At 39.2% G+C, this 18,415-nt stretch overlaps 1 protein-coding gene across 2 annotated transcripts in view; it reads right to left on the bottom strand.

Moving 5' to 3' along the window:
- Window positions 1-18,415, bottom strand: part of Tmtc2 (transmembrane O-mannosyltransferase targeting cadherins 2) — a 419,027-nt gene that overhangs the window by 100,461 nt on the left and 300,151 nt on the right. For both annotated transcript variants that reach the window (XM_028883517.2, XM_037196785.1), the window contains exon 9: window positions 1,488-1,569. In XM_028883517.2, the coding sequence (XP_028739350.1) occupies window positions 1,488-1,569 (82 nt within the window). The remainder of the gene's footprint in view (window positions 1-1,487; window positions 1,570-18,415) is intronic.

Raw genomic sequence — 18,415 nt, 5'->3', positions numbered from 1 at the left:
AAATGGCAGAGTGGTCCTATAATATGTCATATGCTTTTGTATTATGTGTTAGGCCAAAACCAAAGCATTGTGTGCCTAGCTTCACAAGCACATTCATATAACAACATACACATAAAAAAAGGCACTGGTGGTTGGTTCAGTAATTCCTCTATTTTTGTTATGTCCATTCCCTTACACTCCTAGCCGTCATTGCTTTTTTTTTTCCTTTCTTGCTGAAAACTTGAAGAAGGAATTAATGACATACTATTTCTTATTTTAAAAGTGCTGTGGATATCACAGCACAGTATAAATAAAATGCTGATTGGCCAGTATCCAAGCAGGAAGTGTTGGTGGGACAAGCAGAGAAGAGAATTCTGGGAAGTGAAAGGCTGAGGCAAAGAGACACTGCCAGCCACTGCCATGACAAGCGAGATGGAAGGTATGGGTAAGCCACAAGCCACGTGGCAAAGTATTGATCAATAAAAATGGGTTAATTTAAGATAAAAGAAGTAGATAACAAGAAGCCTGCCACAGCCGTACAGTTTGTAAGCAATATAAGTCTCTGTGTGCTTACTTGGTTGGGTCTGAGCCACTACAGGACTGGCAGGTTAGAGAGATTTGTCCTGACTGTGGGCCAAGGCCAGACCAGAAAAACTCTAGCTACACTATACAGTCATATTAGGTATATTTTCTAAGGATTTCATTTCTGTCCACATTTAAGTTTGTTACTCAATAATACCTAACACATTAAGGTCAACAGTATTATTTTAAAAAAAAGCTAGTATTTTGTTTCCTATGGGATTAGCAAAATAAAATCCTTTTTGTTGTTGTTGTTCCTTGAGAGACAGCCCATCTACAAATCTGGCAGACACAGCATATCTTATCACACACCAACCAGCTGTATATGTTGGTGTCTAAACACATGAGTCACCAAAATGATAGAGTGTTATATAAGCTCATTCTGAACTGATTAAGGCCAAGGCTAAATGGCATGAGACACACATTCCTTATACTTCTTATAGTAGCTTATGCTTGACCTCTCTACTAGGCATTTACAGCCTGGTATACATTCATATCTTCCAGAAAGCAAGCAATTGAGACCAAAATGTAAACTCCTAAAACATCAAGTTGGCATGCTCCATAAGCAATACATTTACTGCAGAGAATTAAAAAAAAGAAGCTAATATTTTTATTATAAACCATGCATCAGACAAAGAGCTAGATGCTTTCCCGATGAGATCTCATTTAAAACTCTGTGCTGAACTTGAAAGAAACAATTGGAAATCTGACTTCTCCATTAAAGGCCAATGAAATTTGCTGGGGTAAATACAGTGCAGAGCCCTCCCGTGTGTGACGTTTTAAATGGGAACGGAAGGATATAGCATGAGGCTACATCGGAAAGGAGGAAGTCAACCTCCTCTCAAAGGTCCTTGACGAGCAAAGACACGAAATGTCACTTCAGCACTAACAACGGACATGGGGGCCATGGGAAAAGTATCACCACTCACCATAGTGCATATAACAGTTTCCTTTCGTGGGATCGAGCTCAATGGCCTTCAAGAAGAACTTTTCAGCCTCACTCTTACGACCCTTGAAAAACAGAGAAAATAAATGATTCAGCATTGGATCTTGATGGATTATTTTTTACCTTGGGCACAATTGAAATAAATGTCTACAGATACACAGTGCTGGAAACAAACAAACAAACAACAACAACAACAACAACAAAAACCTTCTTTCTTCTGACTGAGGATGACAAAGGAAAATATGTTGAGAGTAAAGACTGATTTCAGGATCTTGGGACACATCAAGAAGAGAAGACCAGAAAAGATACTGAGCCCATCAAAGTGATCAAGGGGAGGCTGGGGAACTGAAATGGTTTTTAGAAGTTTCATAACAATAAAAAGGGTAAAACAGGTTTATAGCAATAATGCCGCCGTTTGAGGTTTTCTTTGAGTAGTGTGTGTGCATTGCATGAGTGTGCATATATGTACATGCATGTGGAGGTCAGAAGATGATCTCAGATGTTAAATATTTCTTTACTCTTTTTTCATGTGAATGAAGGATTTTCCTACATGTATGTGTACTATGTACATGCCTGGAGCCTGCAGGGGCCAGAAGGGAGTATAGCATCCCCTGAACTGAAGTCCACGCTAGCTGCTATGTGGGTTCTAGGAACAGAACTTGGCTTCTCTGGAAGAGCAGCAAGTGCCCTTAATTGCTGAGCTGCCTCTCCAGGCCCCTAACCTCTGTTCTGATGATTGAGCTCAGATACTTGCAGCGACTTTACCAACTGAGCTACTGCCAAGCCCTTTCTCTTTCTGTTTTATTGTCTTTATTATTTTATCTTAATAAAGTATTCCCTCAGCTCATATCACAGTTATTACTGCCAATAGGAGTTATGTAATGAGAGTGAAAATGTAGTATAGCTTCAACTGTCAAGTTCCATTCTGCTTGTCTTATACTAACTTCATGGGGAGGCAGATGAGATAGGGATGGCTTGGACACAGGAATTTTAATTGAGAGAAAGTGTTTGCACAGCTCTTTAACACTGGAGGAAAGAGCCCAGAGCATGCCTGAGTCTATAAACAAATACTCAGAACACCATCAGAATCTCAAGCAAGCTGGACCAGAGGTTACAGACCTACAATTCTAAGAGCTCTCCTATAGCCTGGAGGCTGAAGCTTGAGGACCACAGTTTCCACAAGCTTGCATGGGCTACCAAGTGAACTCAAGGTTAACCTGGGCAACTTGTTAAGAATCTGTCTCAAAAATATTAACCTAAAAGTCAGGTAGATATAGCTCAGTTGTCCAGTACAAGGCCCTAGGTTCAATTTTGATTACCATCAGCAAACACAAGCATGCAGGAATGCACACACACACACACACACACACACACACACACACACACACACACACCTTGCATGCACTCACAAAAAAGTAAAGAAACATAGCACTCCAGTCTATGCTGAAGAAGAGTTCTTTCCCATGGCCATTCTCCTCTTGGATCCTTCAAGCACACATCATGCTTTGGAAAGTTAACCTCAGATACAGCTCAGTGATACCGAATGTTAAACACAGCCAATGGTTAAATGAGAGAACACAAAGAAAATGAGTGATAAGCTCTAAAAAAAAAAAAAAAAACTGGAAAGTTCTTTCTTTGTAGTGCAGAGGGAGTAAACATTGGTTCCAAGTGATGAAGGCAACACTAGTTCTCTTCTTGACACTCCCCACCTCTTACTACTCACAAATGTTCCTCTGTGGATGCAATGACTACCTACTTCCAAGAAAGAAGCAAAGTCCTAACTTGGAGAATTTCCAACAACGATTTTTCATTGCTGCTATCATTCAGAACTGAAAGTTCTGCTAACCTGGAATTTAATCAGAAACTAGCTTACCTTCTTAGTCTTAGTTTTAAGCAAACAGTGACATCACAGAAAAACGGTAACAACAGCAACAACAACAACAGAGAATTGTTTTCATGAAACAAATTTATTTTTCTTGAAATAATATAATCCAGGCAGTGTATGAAGCAGTGGGATCTTGACCTGGTTATTGCTTCTGCACAATTATCCACAGTAACAAATGGAAGGACCATAGGAAGAAATGTCCCAGAGTTGTCTCTGGTCTGGTACGGTGGGAATGAAAATCTATGTGGACTCTAAGTGACAACTAAGTACCATGTTATGTCCAGACGGCTTGGTCCACAGTAAATATGTGCATGTTCCTCCTCTCTTCTATACCACCAGACACCTCAGACAACGGCTCATTCTTTGTTCACATTTTTTTTTCAATCAATGTTATTGCAAACAATTTCCAAAGTTCAATGTGTGTAACTTGCTTGTTATTCTCCACCTATGTAACTTTGACCAGTTTCTCTGAATCTTCTAGGGCTTTCTCATCCACTCATTCAAAGAAAAGCCACAGTGTTATTACATTCTATATCTATTCACTGCCCTAACTGCTGTGCATCACCCCTCAGTCTCTATCACCTATAACTAGTGGTGACCTCATACTCAGAAAAATGGACTTCCAAAGTTCTTTCATTTCAATAATGGCACTGCATTCAGCAGCTACTCTCTGAAAGTCAGTCTCATCAACTACCCTGTGACTGAAACTGCAACGTTCCTTCAGAAACGTTTCAAGTTTGAACTTCAAAGTAGAAAAGAGAGCATGGAGCAAAGTTTCCTATATAAGAGTCTCTGGGCTTTCATAAGGTAAGAGCAGCAATTTTGCCATGTTAGAGTCCTTTCACCGACTCACTCACTGTGAAGAATCAGGCAGCCCAGTGTACAAAATAGGAGAATAGATTCTAGACAAGCAGAGCAATTCCACACTTGTTTATCTACATGACTCGTGGAAAATCATCCTATCTTTTAGCAGTGCTTTGCGCTATTACAGAAAGGAGGATTGAGGGAGTGCAGGGAAACCAGTCTACATCATGCTGTTATCGTGGCTGTATTCATGATCCATTTGTCCAAACTCATAAAGTGCACAACACAAAGGGTGAACTATCAAATAACTGCCTCACCCATTGGTAACAAATGTGCACTCCTAATATGAGCCAGGTAATTATAAAGAGGAAATAAATGTAGGAAGAAAGCAGCCTTCCCTTCATGGAAATACTGTTCTTTCAGATCAGCAGGTTTTGATAAACTAAACCCATCCTAATGATAAAACTTACTAATTTTTTAAAAAAAGTTAGAGCTATTTCATGGGATTTTTGAATTACACTATGATGATAGATATAAAGTGACAATATTACCTAGATACATTAGAAATGTGTGACAAATGTTGCCCATTATTTATATATGCACACACACACACACACACACACACACACACACACACACACACACACATGCATGTGTAATAGAATGCGGCTATGAATAAAAAAGAGCATACTTTGCTGGATATACAGCTTCAAAGCACATGTTCATTCTTTAAATCATCAGGAAAATAATATTCTTAGAATTTATAGAAAAGGTTAATAAAAGCTATCACTGGTAAAGTACCCATAAAAATGGTATATGTGATTTTTTTTTTTTAAAAAGGCTTTGAACTTTTTTTCCACTTAAGGTTTTAAGGAAGGACAGAAAAGAAGAAACTAGCTCATTTATCAATGTCACAGTAAAATGAGTAGTAAAATCCTCATGTATCATTCACTGGTGAGACAACAATAGGAAGCTATAAAAGCAAGCATCAGTACTCAAGGGACAGTGGCTTGTGGTGGGACTCGGTTATTAAAGAACACCGAGACTCATAATCTCCAATACAAGATGATCATGAAGATCCCTCTTTATGGGGGAAAATATTGCACTATTACTACAAAAAAAAAAAAACTATCAGCTTTGGTTAATACTCAATGAAATACCAAATAATAAAGAAAAGAAAAACCTCACGAAAGTATCTAAACTTAAGGATCAATCAACTGCCAGGCAGACACATTACTGAGCCCTAGGGAAAAAAGTTGCAGTCACTGGGAAGCAATATTGCATATAATCAAATTTACTACTCCAACTATTATTAGTTTGGGGGCAATGGGAATTTTAAAATACAGAGAAAAATAAATTTGGGGGAATTGGGATAGAGCTCATCTGATAATGTGCCTACCATGTATAAGACCCTGGGTTCAATCACCATTATATACAAACCAGGTGTGATGGTGCACATCTGTAATCCTAGCACTCAGGAGGTAGAGGCAAGGGATCATGAGTTTGAGGCCATCCTAGGCTACACAGCAAGTTTAAGCCCAGTCTAGGATACATGAGACCCAGTCTAAATAAGTAGACAAATATAAAAAAAAAATGAAATAAAACAAACTGTTCAGAAATCAAGAAAAAGGGACTGTGCTAAGTACAAAACAGTACTGTTAAATTCATGAGAAACAAAGCAACAAAAAACCTGCAACCCACGCTCTCAAATCTTGCCACAATCAGGCCCTCATCTCTTTGTGACCAATGAAAACAATAAATGTAAGAAAATATTGCATTAAGTTCACACAGCATATCATGGCCACTGCTGTAGCTTAGGAACAAGCAGCCAGCTGGGTGGAGGTGAAGCCTGGGGGCTTTTCTACCAAAGGCTAACCAGTGATTTTCAACTACAAACTGTATGGCCATAATTGTAGACATATGGTTTTACATACAGATATACATAAATGGCCACAATATTCGTGGAACCTCTTGCTTAAGGACTGGGAATACACCCAATGCAAGGATTAGACGATCATCGATGGCTTTAGTTTGAGTTATTAATTTTCTAAAGAAAAGTTAGTCACCCTGATATGTCGTTCCTAATCTTTATAAAGATACACACGATCCACCATGTACATCTGAGATATGAAAGTAGAAGCAAAACTCTCTAGGGGAACAAAGAGGAGCCATGTTGGGGGGTGGGGAGGGAGTATAGAAAGGATCATAAAACATGGGAGCATGAAAATGTCCTTATATAACACAAGTGCACAGATAACAAATACAATGAAGAAGTTTAGAAAATTGTAATACGAACTACACTCAAATTTTTGTACTAAGTTTTAATGACAAGTTATTCATGACACAGTAGAGGTTCTTTACAAGGAATCCTAATACTACAGTCCAGAATAGCAATTACACTGAAAAATCCCTGATGATAAGATTTTGCACTGTTGCGTTGCGTTTTGACTTTCTTCCAATGATTTCCTGGCACCGAGCTCAAAAGACCTTTATACTTTTCTGAGTAATATGATACTCAAAAAAGACCTTGGAACTTATTGTGTGATAGGGACCATCTTTTGTTCCTGTCAGGGCTGCTCACTGTGGGCTCCTAGGTAGAAGCCAGTCCTCAGAAAGACCCAATAATTATCTCCAGCTTGGAGTTTTTAGTCCCACACTTGATACTCCATGGAGGGTAAAGAGGATGGAGGGTGAATTAATAATTCATTATGCCAATGCAATGAAGCCTCAAATTAAGAAAGCCCCGAACCCTAAGCTGTAGTATGTTGAGCTTCCATTCTGGTGACTAGAAACACAGGCTCATAAAACTGTCCAGGGTTGCTAGGACAGACACTCCAGTTCCTTCCCAGACTTCACCTACATATCCCCTCTTTGGCAGTTCATTTAGGTCTATTAAGTAATTGGCAACAGTAAGCAAACCATTTCCTGGGGTTTCAGGAACCACTCCATCAAAATAGCTTCCATGAAGGAGACATAGGAGCCACCAATTTGTAGTCAAGTCAGACAAAAATTGTGGATGACCTGGGAACCCATAAGAGGTTAGGTCACAACACTAGGTGCTAGCTACATCACAGGCAAATATAATGAAGGCATGTAGTGGGGGGTGAATTTTATTTACAGAAACTGTTCTCTATATGCAGCTGAGTTACCAGTCTGAAAATCAGTCATACCATTTGTACAATGGGGGACAAAATAAAGGAGCTTACAGACACCAAGAAATAAAGACTAGAATACGTACAAAAACCTGTGAGACTTTAGATATCCAACTTATTAAAAACACAATTTAATACTGAGGTGATATCACTCACTTATCAATAAAGTTGCAAAAATGAGACCTAATTGTTAGGAGAATATAGAAAAAATAGGAATTGATGGAACTTCACTAAAATATGGTAAAGTGTAATAAAATCTTCCTGTGAGGCAATCTGGTGGACATCATAAAGCTTTAAATCACAGTTATATTCTACCATATCAGTTGTATTTATAGGCATTAGTCCTAGAGAAACAGATGCAAATACTTGAAGTTGCTCCCTGTTTTCTCTGGAGCATTGTTTACATAAACTCAGTGTTTACCACTATGGACTTGAATATTGTGCTCCAATTAAAATGATTTCATGGGAAAATTGTTAAGAGAGGGAAGGTCAGGACAGCATTCTCCTAAATGTTGCAGACAGGGTATGAATTGTCATTTATAACCTAATTATAGAGTCTTAATCATATCACCTCTACCACTGACCCATTTTGCTGTTGAGATTCCAACAGCAGGCTGGACCCAAGCATTGGTCCATTGGTATTTCAGGACTGATGAAGGAAGAGGTACCCATCTTGAGTAGAGTTAAAAAAAAAAAAAAAGCAGTGTTTTGTTAGTGGTCAAGATATGTGGCCATAAACACAGTCTATTGAAAGCTATTGAGAGTGGAAAGAGAAGGGTTCACAGATTCTGCAGCAATGAGTGTCTCCAGCAGGGTCATCAACAGTAAGGTCCTGCCCTTGCGCCTTTCTCAGTCTAGCTGTGGAATAGACAAGTTAACAGAAAGTCCAGAACACTGTCAGTTTTGAGTGCCTTGGTGGAAAAAAAAAGAAATAACACAAACTAATGGGCAGGATAACATCCAGTTGGGAGTATCAAGTAGTCAAGACCCCGAGTCACACATGAGAAGTTATCACAGTAAATAAAGAGCAAGCAGGCCAGACAGAGTTAGCGGGTATAGACGGTTAGGAATGAGCGTAAAAATAGCAGCAAAAGTTGGAGTAAACTCCACAAAAGTCATGCGAATGTCTAGAAGAGGAACTGACTGCATTGTATGGCGCTCAGTAGGCTTACATGGTGACCTTGGAGCGTCTATCTTGCAGTGAAAAACCACAGCCAAGACCAGGTGCCCCGTGATCTGTTGATTTCTACCATTCCCTTGATGTTGTTAACTAACAGACATCACATAGGCTCTGGGGACTGCATACAACAGTCCGGTCCATGTGTGCCATACTTTGGAGAGGGTCTGTGCTCATCCACTCTGGGTCATTTCAGTTTTAGCATGTGTGCCGCTGGAGTCAACACAGGAATATCTTCTGATGACATATGAACACAGTACTGAGTCAAATAACCCGGCTCAATGAATAAAGGCACTTACTAACAAGCCTGACAACCAGCATTCAGTCCTCAGGGTCTACACTGTGGTAGGAGAGAACTGATTCCCACAAGTGTCCTCCATCTCACAGGCACACGATTTACCTGATAATTAATTAGTTAATAAACCAATGCAATTAAAAACACTGGAGTACTTTAAGTAGACTATCGAAGTTATACCTAAACAAAGCCTCTAGACTTGGAGTGAAGAACTCATTCCATTCCACTTCCAAGGTGTTTACACTTGTGGCCTATATGAGGGTGGTCATAGAAGAAGAGCTGAGAAGTAATTAGATGAAAGATTTTTTTGTGACCATGAGTGCCTGATGGATCATTTGTGGATATAGCACAGCATTTAAAAAAAACCACTCAAGAGTGACCCTGCAATCATTTGAATAAATGAAGGAATTATTTATTCTTGTGGAAAAGATTTGTGAGCGCATCAGTAGGAACAAGCATGTGTAGAGGGCTATTAGAGTTTTATTTGTTTGAGATGTCAAGGCAACAGAGACTCTGGAGGACTAAGTCATAAAGACCGGCTGTATCAAGGGCCACACACCGAGAGTGGACAGGAAATCAAAAGACCAGATATCTGATGCTTTACATTCGAAGAAAGGAAAGAAAGAAAACATGCAGAAAGGCCAAGCAAAGGGAAACTATAACAATCAAATCAAAAGCAAAGCCCATCACCTACTTACGCTTGTAAAGTTCCTAATAATAGACAAAGGCTCATCAAGAACGGCATTAAATGTAAGCATTTGGGACCACTTTAAGTGACTATTTCAAATTATTTCAAACATGCTGTAACATCTTCCATGCATGACAGGACTGCTGTGCCTCCTTGAAATCAAAACAGTTGGGATCACCCGGAGGAGATCCACACAACTGCAGGTGCAGGAGAATCACATAAGATCCTGTCTATCGACAATCCATCCTGGAAGTGGAGAGAGTCGTCAGTCCCTCAGCTGAGATTCTCACTGTTCCATCACTCTTCCTCTGCCCACAGCTGTGAGTAGTATGGGGCATTGGGAACAGAGGAGGTGGACCGTAGATTGAGAAGACTCCTGTGATCCAGCGGCTGTGAGTCATTACCTAGGCTAAGAGTGGGACTTTCCAGTAAAGTGGCCGCCTAAGAGTCATTCAGGATACTTGAAGTAACCTCTCACACAACCTCCTGTAATTAATTCCAATGAACTCATGGGTCCATCATGCTAAATTGGGCAAAATTGTTTCTTGGTCTGTCGGTTTCCTATTTCTTGTGAATAGTTTTCCCTTGCCATTCAAAAACATGTATTTAGAATATCTGAAAATATTGAATATTCAGATTTGTTGCTTTCTACATGGCTTTGAAACTATGGATAAGTAAAAATTTAAAATTCTTAAGGAATAAAAATAAAGTGGGTAACACTTATAAACGATGCATAATTGAAGGTGTTTAACATAGTCAGACTTCTAGTTGTGTTCCCATGCCAATTTCCTGTCTACATCAGTCCATTTGTACATCTTCCACTAAAGCTTAAAGGAATCATGAACACATACTGTGATAGCATTCAGAGGAGACAGTTAATTTGATAGGATTCAACCACATCTTAAACTGCATCTGGGCAAATGATTTTGACTATTACATTGTCGTGTTAAACCAAACTCAGAGTCATACTAAACCCAATGTCTCATCATTAAATCTTATTCATTCATAATCTCAGTTGGTAAGAACAGTATTTAGTCATACCATTAAAATGCCCAACAAAGCTCTACTGAAGTAGAAGTTTGTTTAAATCAACTTTATACTTTATAATATGGTATATTTACCTAAATCATAGGTAAATCTACTCCAAACTTCTACTTTAAAGCTATGTATACATGTGTATACATTTACATTAAACAACAAAGACATTCATCTACTTTTAAGTAAAATAATTAAAGTTATGTAACTCATTAAATATGTTTATTGATTCCCTTAATTCTACAAAAACTTACTGGGCACCCAGCCTGTGCCTGGGACTGTTAAATATTAAGGCAAAAACTGATTTTAATAACAGGCCTAACTCCTGTCTTGGCAAAGTCTAAAATTGCAGCTGTATTAGGCTGGACTAACACCAACAATAACCATTGGGTGTGACCTAGTCAAAGCACACAGGAAAAGTTTCCAAAGGAACTAACACTTGATTTAGACATCAAAGGATGTGTACATCCTTCAAGAGGTAAACAGAAATGAATGCTAAGTAGGGGCCCAGCAAGGAAGGGCCTGTGACAGGAACAAACCACAGCCTGGAAACCAGACTGAGCCCAGTGAAGGGGCAGCACATGAAAAGTGGGCAGAGCCGAGCCCAGCTGCTCTACAGTCATATAGACCCACTATCAGCTGATTCCCAATGATCCCTGGAATGATGATGAGGATAAGAACGTGGGACGGGAGCAGAAGGGCCATGCCAGGGGATAGAGAAGTGCAGACTGAATGCCTGGTGTAGGAGAAAACGGAATTGACTATCTTCTCGGAACGGTAGATAGGGAGGGCATTTGGTGCTAAGGGAGACAGACAGTGACACTTGAAGGGATAGTATTCAAGAACAGAAGCGTAGGTTTATGGACTAAGAGTACGAGTTCAATCATGGGATTGACAGTGTGTACCTCATGATTATCTATGGATTTCTGAGGGATTTGGGGTGTCAAAAATGTGTGCCAATCACTCTGAATCAAATGGCTAAAAGCAAGGTGAAATATATTTCAAGAAAACGACAGTAGTAAATGTGTCAAGTGCTTAAAAATGGCCAGTGAATTTGGGGACAGAGACCATTAGTGTAAGGGTGTTAAGTGATTCTTGCAGCCAGAGGAAAGGCCAGGAGTGGAGGAGGAGAAGAAAAATGGATAGTGAAATTACCGATGGTGGTAGCACTTAGGCATGTCTGGCCATGAAGGGTAGGGCAAAGACTGCCATTAGAAGAGGGCAAGACACAGTGAGGATTTAAAAACAAATGACACAGAAAACCACAACATAAATTACAACTGGCAGAAAGGTTAATGCCAAAGTTTTTTTTCCTTAATTTAATGGGAAATTAAAAAGGTAAATGACTCAAAAATATACTTTGAACATTTCAAGATAACTTTCCAACGATGGCCACGGCCAAATTACAAGAGCCTCACGTCTTCAAGCTGTGTCTTTTCCTCCTAGGTACTCTGACGCTGGATTCCTACTTTTGTTGTGACACTTTTGTACTCTAATTGCCATTTGTCATTGACTTTCTAATTGTTAACCACTTTAGAAGAATTGTTTAATCAACAGTTAGCCAAGGGCCAGATAACGGAAAAGTAGTGAAAATGCTGGAAGAATGTTAAATTCCTTGCAGAGCAAGAGGGTTCAAAACACAAGTCTTTTAAAAACAAACAACAGAAATTTGTTTCTCACAGATTCTGGTGGCTGGAAAGTCCCCCAAGTTTTACAGAAATGCATACCCCTTATTGGGAAATATGCTGGATGAGTGAGAGAAAACACAGAGGCCTGTATGGTATTAGAATTACATGCCTAATGCCATCCATGGTAACAAGTCCTCTCCAAAAGGACTAGCAAGAAATCTCAAATTTAATCAGCATTCTGTAATCCACAAGATGGTACCAAAAGTTCATGGTGAGGATGGTTTCCAGCGGGAAGATCTCCATGGCTAAAGTGGGGAAGGCCTCTAAGGACTCAATGAAAATGGAAAACCCTCAGATCTTAGCTCAGAGCAAGAAATCCAAACACCCAGCAGGCCTGCTGGAGTGATGGGTCTGTTTCTTGAGCAAGGTCACAGCACTCACTGGGCTGCTCTGGCCAATTGCTAAGCAATAGCAAGGGGTGCTTCTCAGCCCCACGGACCCTCAGGGCCTCTTCTGAGCTCTTGGAGCTCAGAGTTGACACTGGTGCAGAAGTTTAAGCCCCTTGGGGACAGTTAGGAAAGCTGTCTTGTGAGAGTAGAAAGGCAAGAGCCCAAACAACAGCTGTTTTGCAGCTGGGTCACAAAGGAGAGCAAAAAATCCCTGGACACCATAAAAGGTAACGGATGAAGGCAAGGCAATCTCAGCGCCTCCATTTGTCACTGGCAGAGCGCCACTCGTTCTGAAATCCAAATGCTCTCCAAGAGGACAAAGCCAGATGTAAATAATTCCCCAATTTCAATTCATTTCATTTCTTTTGGTAAAAAGCTTCAGCAATAAAGGATGCGGGAGTCACTTAATTTATTTAGACATAAAATTCTTTGATGATTTACCCAGGACACTAAAAGAAAGCACCGGATTCAGAAACAGAAACCTGAGTCCCTAGGAGGTAAACAGCCAGAGGAAGTCACTGATTCGAATGAGTTTCATGCTCTTCGGCTGGGAATCAAAGATCTAATTAATTGAACTCCATAGGTCTATAATCCTCAGGAAAAAAGAAAAAAAAAACAGAATTCATCTAGATTAAAGAAACCTTTTTAGAAGGAACTTACTTCTTGTTTTGCTTTTTTTTAAAGATGTATTTTTATGTGTCTGAACACTATGCCTGCAAGGATGTATGTGTACCATATGTGTGTCTGGTGCCCATGGGGGCCAGAAGAGGGCAAAGAGGCCATCATACTCTTAGGTCTGGAATTTCAGATAGTTATAAGTTGCCATGTGGGTGTGGGAACCAAACTTGGGTTCTCTCCAAGAGCACCAACTACTCTAAATGCTGAGCCATCTCCCTAGGCTCCAAGCTTTTTTTTATTCTTGTCCTCTGCTTTTGCTTACTTGGTTTTCAAGTCCAAAATAAATGAGAAAACTGGCCCATTTCTTCAGGTCCAAGCAGCTAAAGCGAAGGCTGGGAAAATTTGCTTGGACCTAAAATCAACAAATTTTAATTTGGTGTACTAATGAACTAATGGATACAACTAGCATTGGGGGAATCGAACTACCTACATTGTTCTGAAAGCAATTTCAAGGTAAAGTTGTCCCTCAAAGGCAGAATATTCTAGAAAAGTTCTTAGAAAAATGTGCCACATTTATATTGAGAGTATATATTGCAGTCCTAAAGTAATTTCCAATTTTCCCAAAAATGTTATTTATGCTCAGTTTTCCAATGTAATTATACCTACAACTACTTCCTGGTTTAGACAAATTTTATAATTTGCACTAATTTTTACTACTCACAAGCATTCACTTGAATCAGGGGAGATGAAATGATGGGCTCTTACAGGGTCCCCATGTCACCAAGTGAGGCATCCATGAGATCTTACTGTGGCCTGACACCAAGCAAACAGGGCATTAATAAAGCCATCTTTCATAGCTCAAGACCTGGGAACTTGTCAAGAATAATTCAGTGTTCACTTACGTCCTCTGTTTACTGAAACTCATTTTTCCAAGTGCTCTACTGTCATGACATACTGCAATTCTACTCTTCCAGGCACAGTTCTGAGCATTTTACGAGTACTGTCTGTCACATTACATCTTTATAACATACCTAAGAGCATATTAAATTCCATTTTGTAGAGGAAGACACTAAGGCACAAAGACACTAAGCACCTTGCTCAAGGTATAGACCTGTGGCTTGCAAAGCTAGGTTCAGAGCCAATATGGCTGGCTGCAAAGTTTGTGTTATGACACCACAAGAGGGTTTTTGTGCAATCACCACCAGGAACCATGGGGTTTATTAAAGCATAGCTTGTGGGATACGGAGACCAGCACTTGGTAAAGCACTGAGTAAGTAGGAAGAACCGAGTTCTAGCCCATAGGCAGAGTGGATGCAAGCACTTGTAATCCCAGGCCCGTAGGCAGGTACAGGTGGGTCTATGGAGCTTACTGGCTAGTCAGTCTAGCCTAACTGTCTCCAAAAACAACCTGGACATATTCTGAGAAATAAGACCTGAAGTTTACCTCTTGCTTCCATATGCCTGCAAACATACACATGTGCACCTGCACATATAGACACATGGCTACACATATGTATGCATGCATACACACAATTCTACAAACCGCTAGACCTTATAAAGCTAAATAATAACCATATGCCTGGTACCATACCATGTACTAGATAAGCAAAGATAAAATTAGGTCATTCTTGCTTTTGTTCATCATATAACATCATGGTGATTCTGGAGGTAGGGCCTCACCAGCTCTAAGTTATTCTTTGGAAGGCTCTCATAAGACTTATGTATAGTGAGTGCATAAGAATAGCAATAAATGTTAGGACATCAATTCTGCCTGAGTGAGTCAGGGGAGGATTCAAGAGGAGGTGGCATAATAAGCTAACAGATGGGAGAAAAGCTGGCCAGGCCTCAAAGTCATCGACTTTCAAGTCAATGCTGGAACTGGTTGACTAAAAACTCTCTCCACAAAATTCAAATTAAGAAAACTATTTAGAAATTCTATTAGTTTAGCACATCCTAAGGGACTGACAGCCCACAAAGACTAATTTGGTACAAAATTCTCTATAATCCCAGCACGTGGGAAGTGGAAACAGAATGATCAGGAGTTCAGGGCCAGACTTGGTTATACAGTGAGATTGAGGCGAGCCTGGGCTATATGAGAGTGAGTTTTGTTTGTTTGTTTGTTTGTTTGTTTGTTTAGGGTACAAATCAACTAAGAACATTTATTAGAAAAAAAAAAGTGTATCTGGCAACTAAACCTGGCTGACTTTCCACTCTGCTAGGAATGATTTTAGAACCAGCTTCTGTGATTAACTTTCTGTGACTTACAAAGAAAGAAGATCTATTGAACACAGGATCAGTTAAGCAATACTAATTGACTTTTCCTTCTATAGTATGGCATGCCAAGAGATGGTCTATAAAAGATTATAGGAACCCTTAAACTAGGTGGACGGGAGAAAACACACCAACGGCCAGAGACTGGCACTTTGCCAGCAGAATGTGGCTGTATGTATAAATACATATGACAAGCATATCGTTGGGCTGGACCAGTCCCAAGCCCACGAAGCTCTGTGTTCTGGTTGAAGTACTCTCTCTCTCTCTCTCTCTCTCTCTCTCTCTCTCTCTCTCTCTCTCTCTCTCTCTCTCTCTCTCTCTCTCTCTCACACACACACACACACACACACACACACACACACACACTTTGGTATTATTACAAAATAAAATCCTTTCCTTCTGACAGTAATGTGTAATTTTACTAGAAAAGATGGGCCACTAATAGGAACATATCGGGTACAGGAATATCAGGGTGATGCCGTCTAGAAACTCACAAAATATTTTTCTCTGGGATGGACAACTCAATAGGAATTTGGCTCGGGGATACATTGTCACTGTCAACTTCTAAGAGCCTCTTGACCTTGCTAGAGAAAATGAATGGTGTTGGCTGCACACACAGGGCTCACCAAACATCAACCTCCCGAACCATCTCCATCACACTGTGCAGTTTAATTGTCACCTGAGTTGGCAGGTTTATCTGTGGCATGTAAGAGGAATGGAACTCCCATACCCACCCATTAGAGCGCTTTGTAAAAAAGCACCAGGAGGGTATACAGAACGACGGTATGGAAACATGACCTCATTCCTTGCACAGATGCTATATCAACAGAGCACGCTCCAGAAGACATGTGTTGACTTGTTCCACTTCTCAATGTGTAAGACTGACTCTCTCTCTCTCTCTCTCTCTCTCTCTCTCCATATATATATATTATATATATATATATACATATATATATGTATATATATATATATATATATCAGGTACATCATGTCATGGACAGATGTTGAGCTTTGAAGGGTTGTGGAAAATTCCAAGCCATTAAATTAAATCATGTCATCATTTCTGTCTCCAAACAGCAGTGCACATGTTGTAAAAGGAGAGGCATTGGCTGAAAGGAAGGGATAATAACTTGGCAATCAGAATCTTCTCAAGAAGGACCCTTTTGGGCAGCTATGATTCTTAGGAGGCATAGTACCTCCAGGAATTTCGTTCCTTACAGGGGATATAATAATAGCTCCTGGTCAGTTCTGTAACTTGGAAAGTACACAGAGAACATTTAGAGAGTTGCAAGGTATACATGTTCAACAAACACTGGCTTTTAGGAACTTCCTGTACAAAGTTGCAGCAATGCTTAAGAAAGATTGGGTGATGTAAAGGACATTTGAAAAGCAAAGCACAGCGACTCTGGGAGCATTCAACCAAAGACTATGCCAGTTTTCTTAACTGGAGCATTTATACCAAATCTATTTACCCAAAGGCAAACCAGAGATACACAGGATTAGTTTTGCTATGTTTGAAATAGCCTTCTTATAACAAACTCGCATGAAGAGCTTTGGGATCAAAAATATTTTTGTCAACCAAATTGTCTCTTGTTCTGGAACACCTTTGAAGACTGCAGGCTAAATTTTCCTGTAGGGTCTAGAAAATTGAAGCCAAAAGGAAGCAGAAAGATTATCTAAGCTCAAAATAGAATTTGGAATTAAAAGAACTAAAGATTTGCTCTTGATCAAACTAGAAAATACATATAAATACTGGTGGCAGTTCAAGGATTCTTCAGCTACCTCCTATCAACCCCTAAAAAAACACTTTCCAAAAGGGCCATTTTCTGCTGGAAATGTTGACAGGGTTTGGCAAGCTCACAAGGAAGTCATGAGCAGGGTGTAAAATGCTACCAATTTTACACTCAGGGGGAAAGAGTTATAATTGGTTATGATATTACAATTACTTGCTGATTCCTAGAAAAATCTTAGTTAAACAAAATAACTCTTTTACCCACCACTATAACATACCAGAATACTTTCCTCAAAGCTAATGGTTATAGATGAGTATTATTAATGACTTCATTTTGAAAAATATCTTAATAAAATGAAATCCTTACATAGGCAATCAAGGAACGTTATGGTTAGAAAACACACAGAACATGCATTATAGAACTTTTACAATGAAAAATAAGCAAGACACAGAATTTTTTCAAAGGTGGTGTTAGTGGAAGAAAGCATTAATGAGGAAATAAACTAAGAAATTATGAGACAAGTAAGTTAAGTAACTAAAGAAATATATTAACCTCAATATATAATCAGGAGAACTATTCTAGGTGCTCATGATTCCAGAGTGTGCACTTTTAAAAGGGTGTGGCTAAAAGCCCCCTCTCCCTAATCCATTTCCTTGACAAATGTTTAGAGATGTACAATATTATGGAAAATATTTATGAGCTAATTTTTAAAATACAAATTTCTTTAATTCATTTTCCAGAGTAATTGTGTGTAACTTTTTAAGTAAGTTCTGGAGTTAAGACAGGATCCTGTGAAACAAAATTGAATGCTTTGGTTTTGCCTTTGAAAACATTTAATTATTGGTTTTTAAAATTTAGTTTTGAGATTAGAATATAATTACATTTCTCCTTATTCCTCCCTCCAAACCCTCCAAAATACATCTCTTTCATGCTTTCCTTCATGTCTCTTTTTTTCAGTAATTGATATCACATGCAGATATGTATATACATAAATTCCTAAATATAACCTGTTAAGTCCATATCATATTACTTCTTAAGATCATAATGAACATCAGCAAAATAGCATATTTGACAAGGTTGGTTCTTCCATCATCTTTCTCAAGTCATACTTTACTGAATCACTTCATATAGCATATACTTCCTATGACTCTCATTCCATCCAACTTATATGGTAAG

This window comes from Peromyscus leucopus, chromosome 18 (genome assembly GCF_004664715.2).
Source record: "Peromyscus leucopus breed LL Stock chromosome 18, UCI_PerLeu_2.1, whole genome shotgun sequence".
In the NCBI taxonomy this organism is placed as follows: domain Eukaryota; kingdom Metazoa; phylum Chordata; class Mammalia; order Rodentia; family Cricetidae; genus Peromyscus; species Peromyscus leucopus.
Note: the sequence above shows the minus strand (reverse complement) of the source record. Positions and strands in the feature narration are given on the sequence as shown.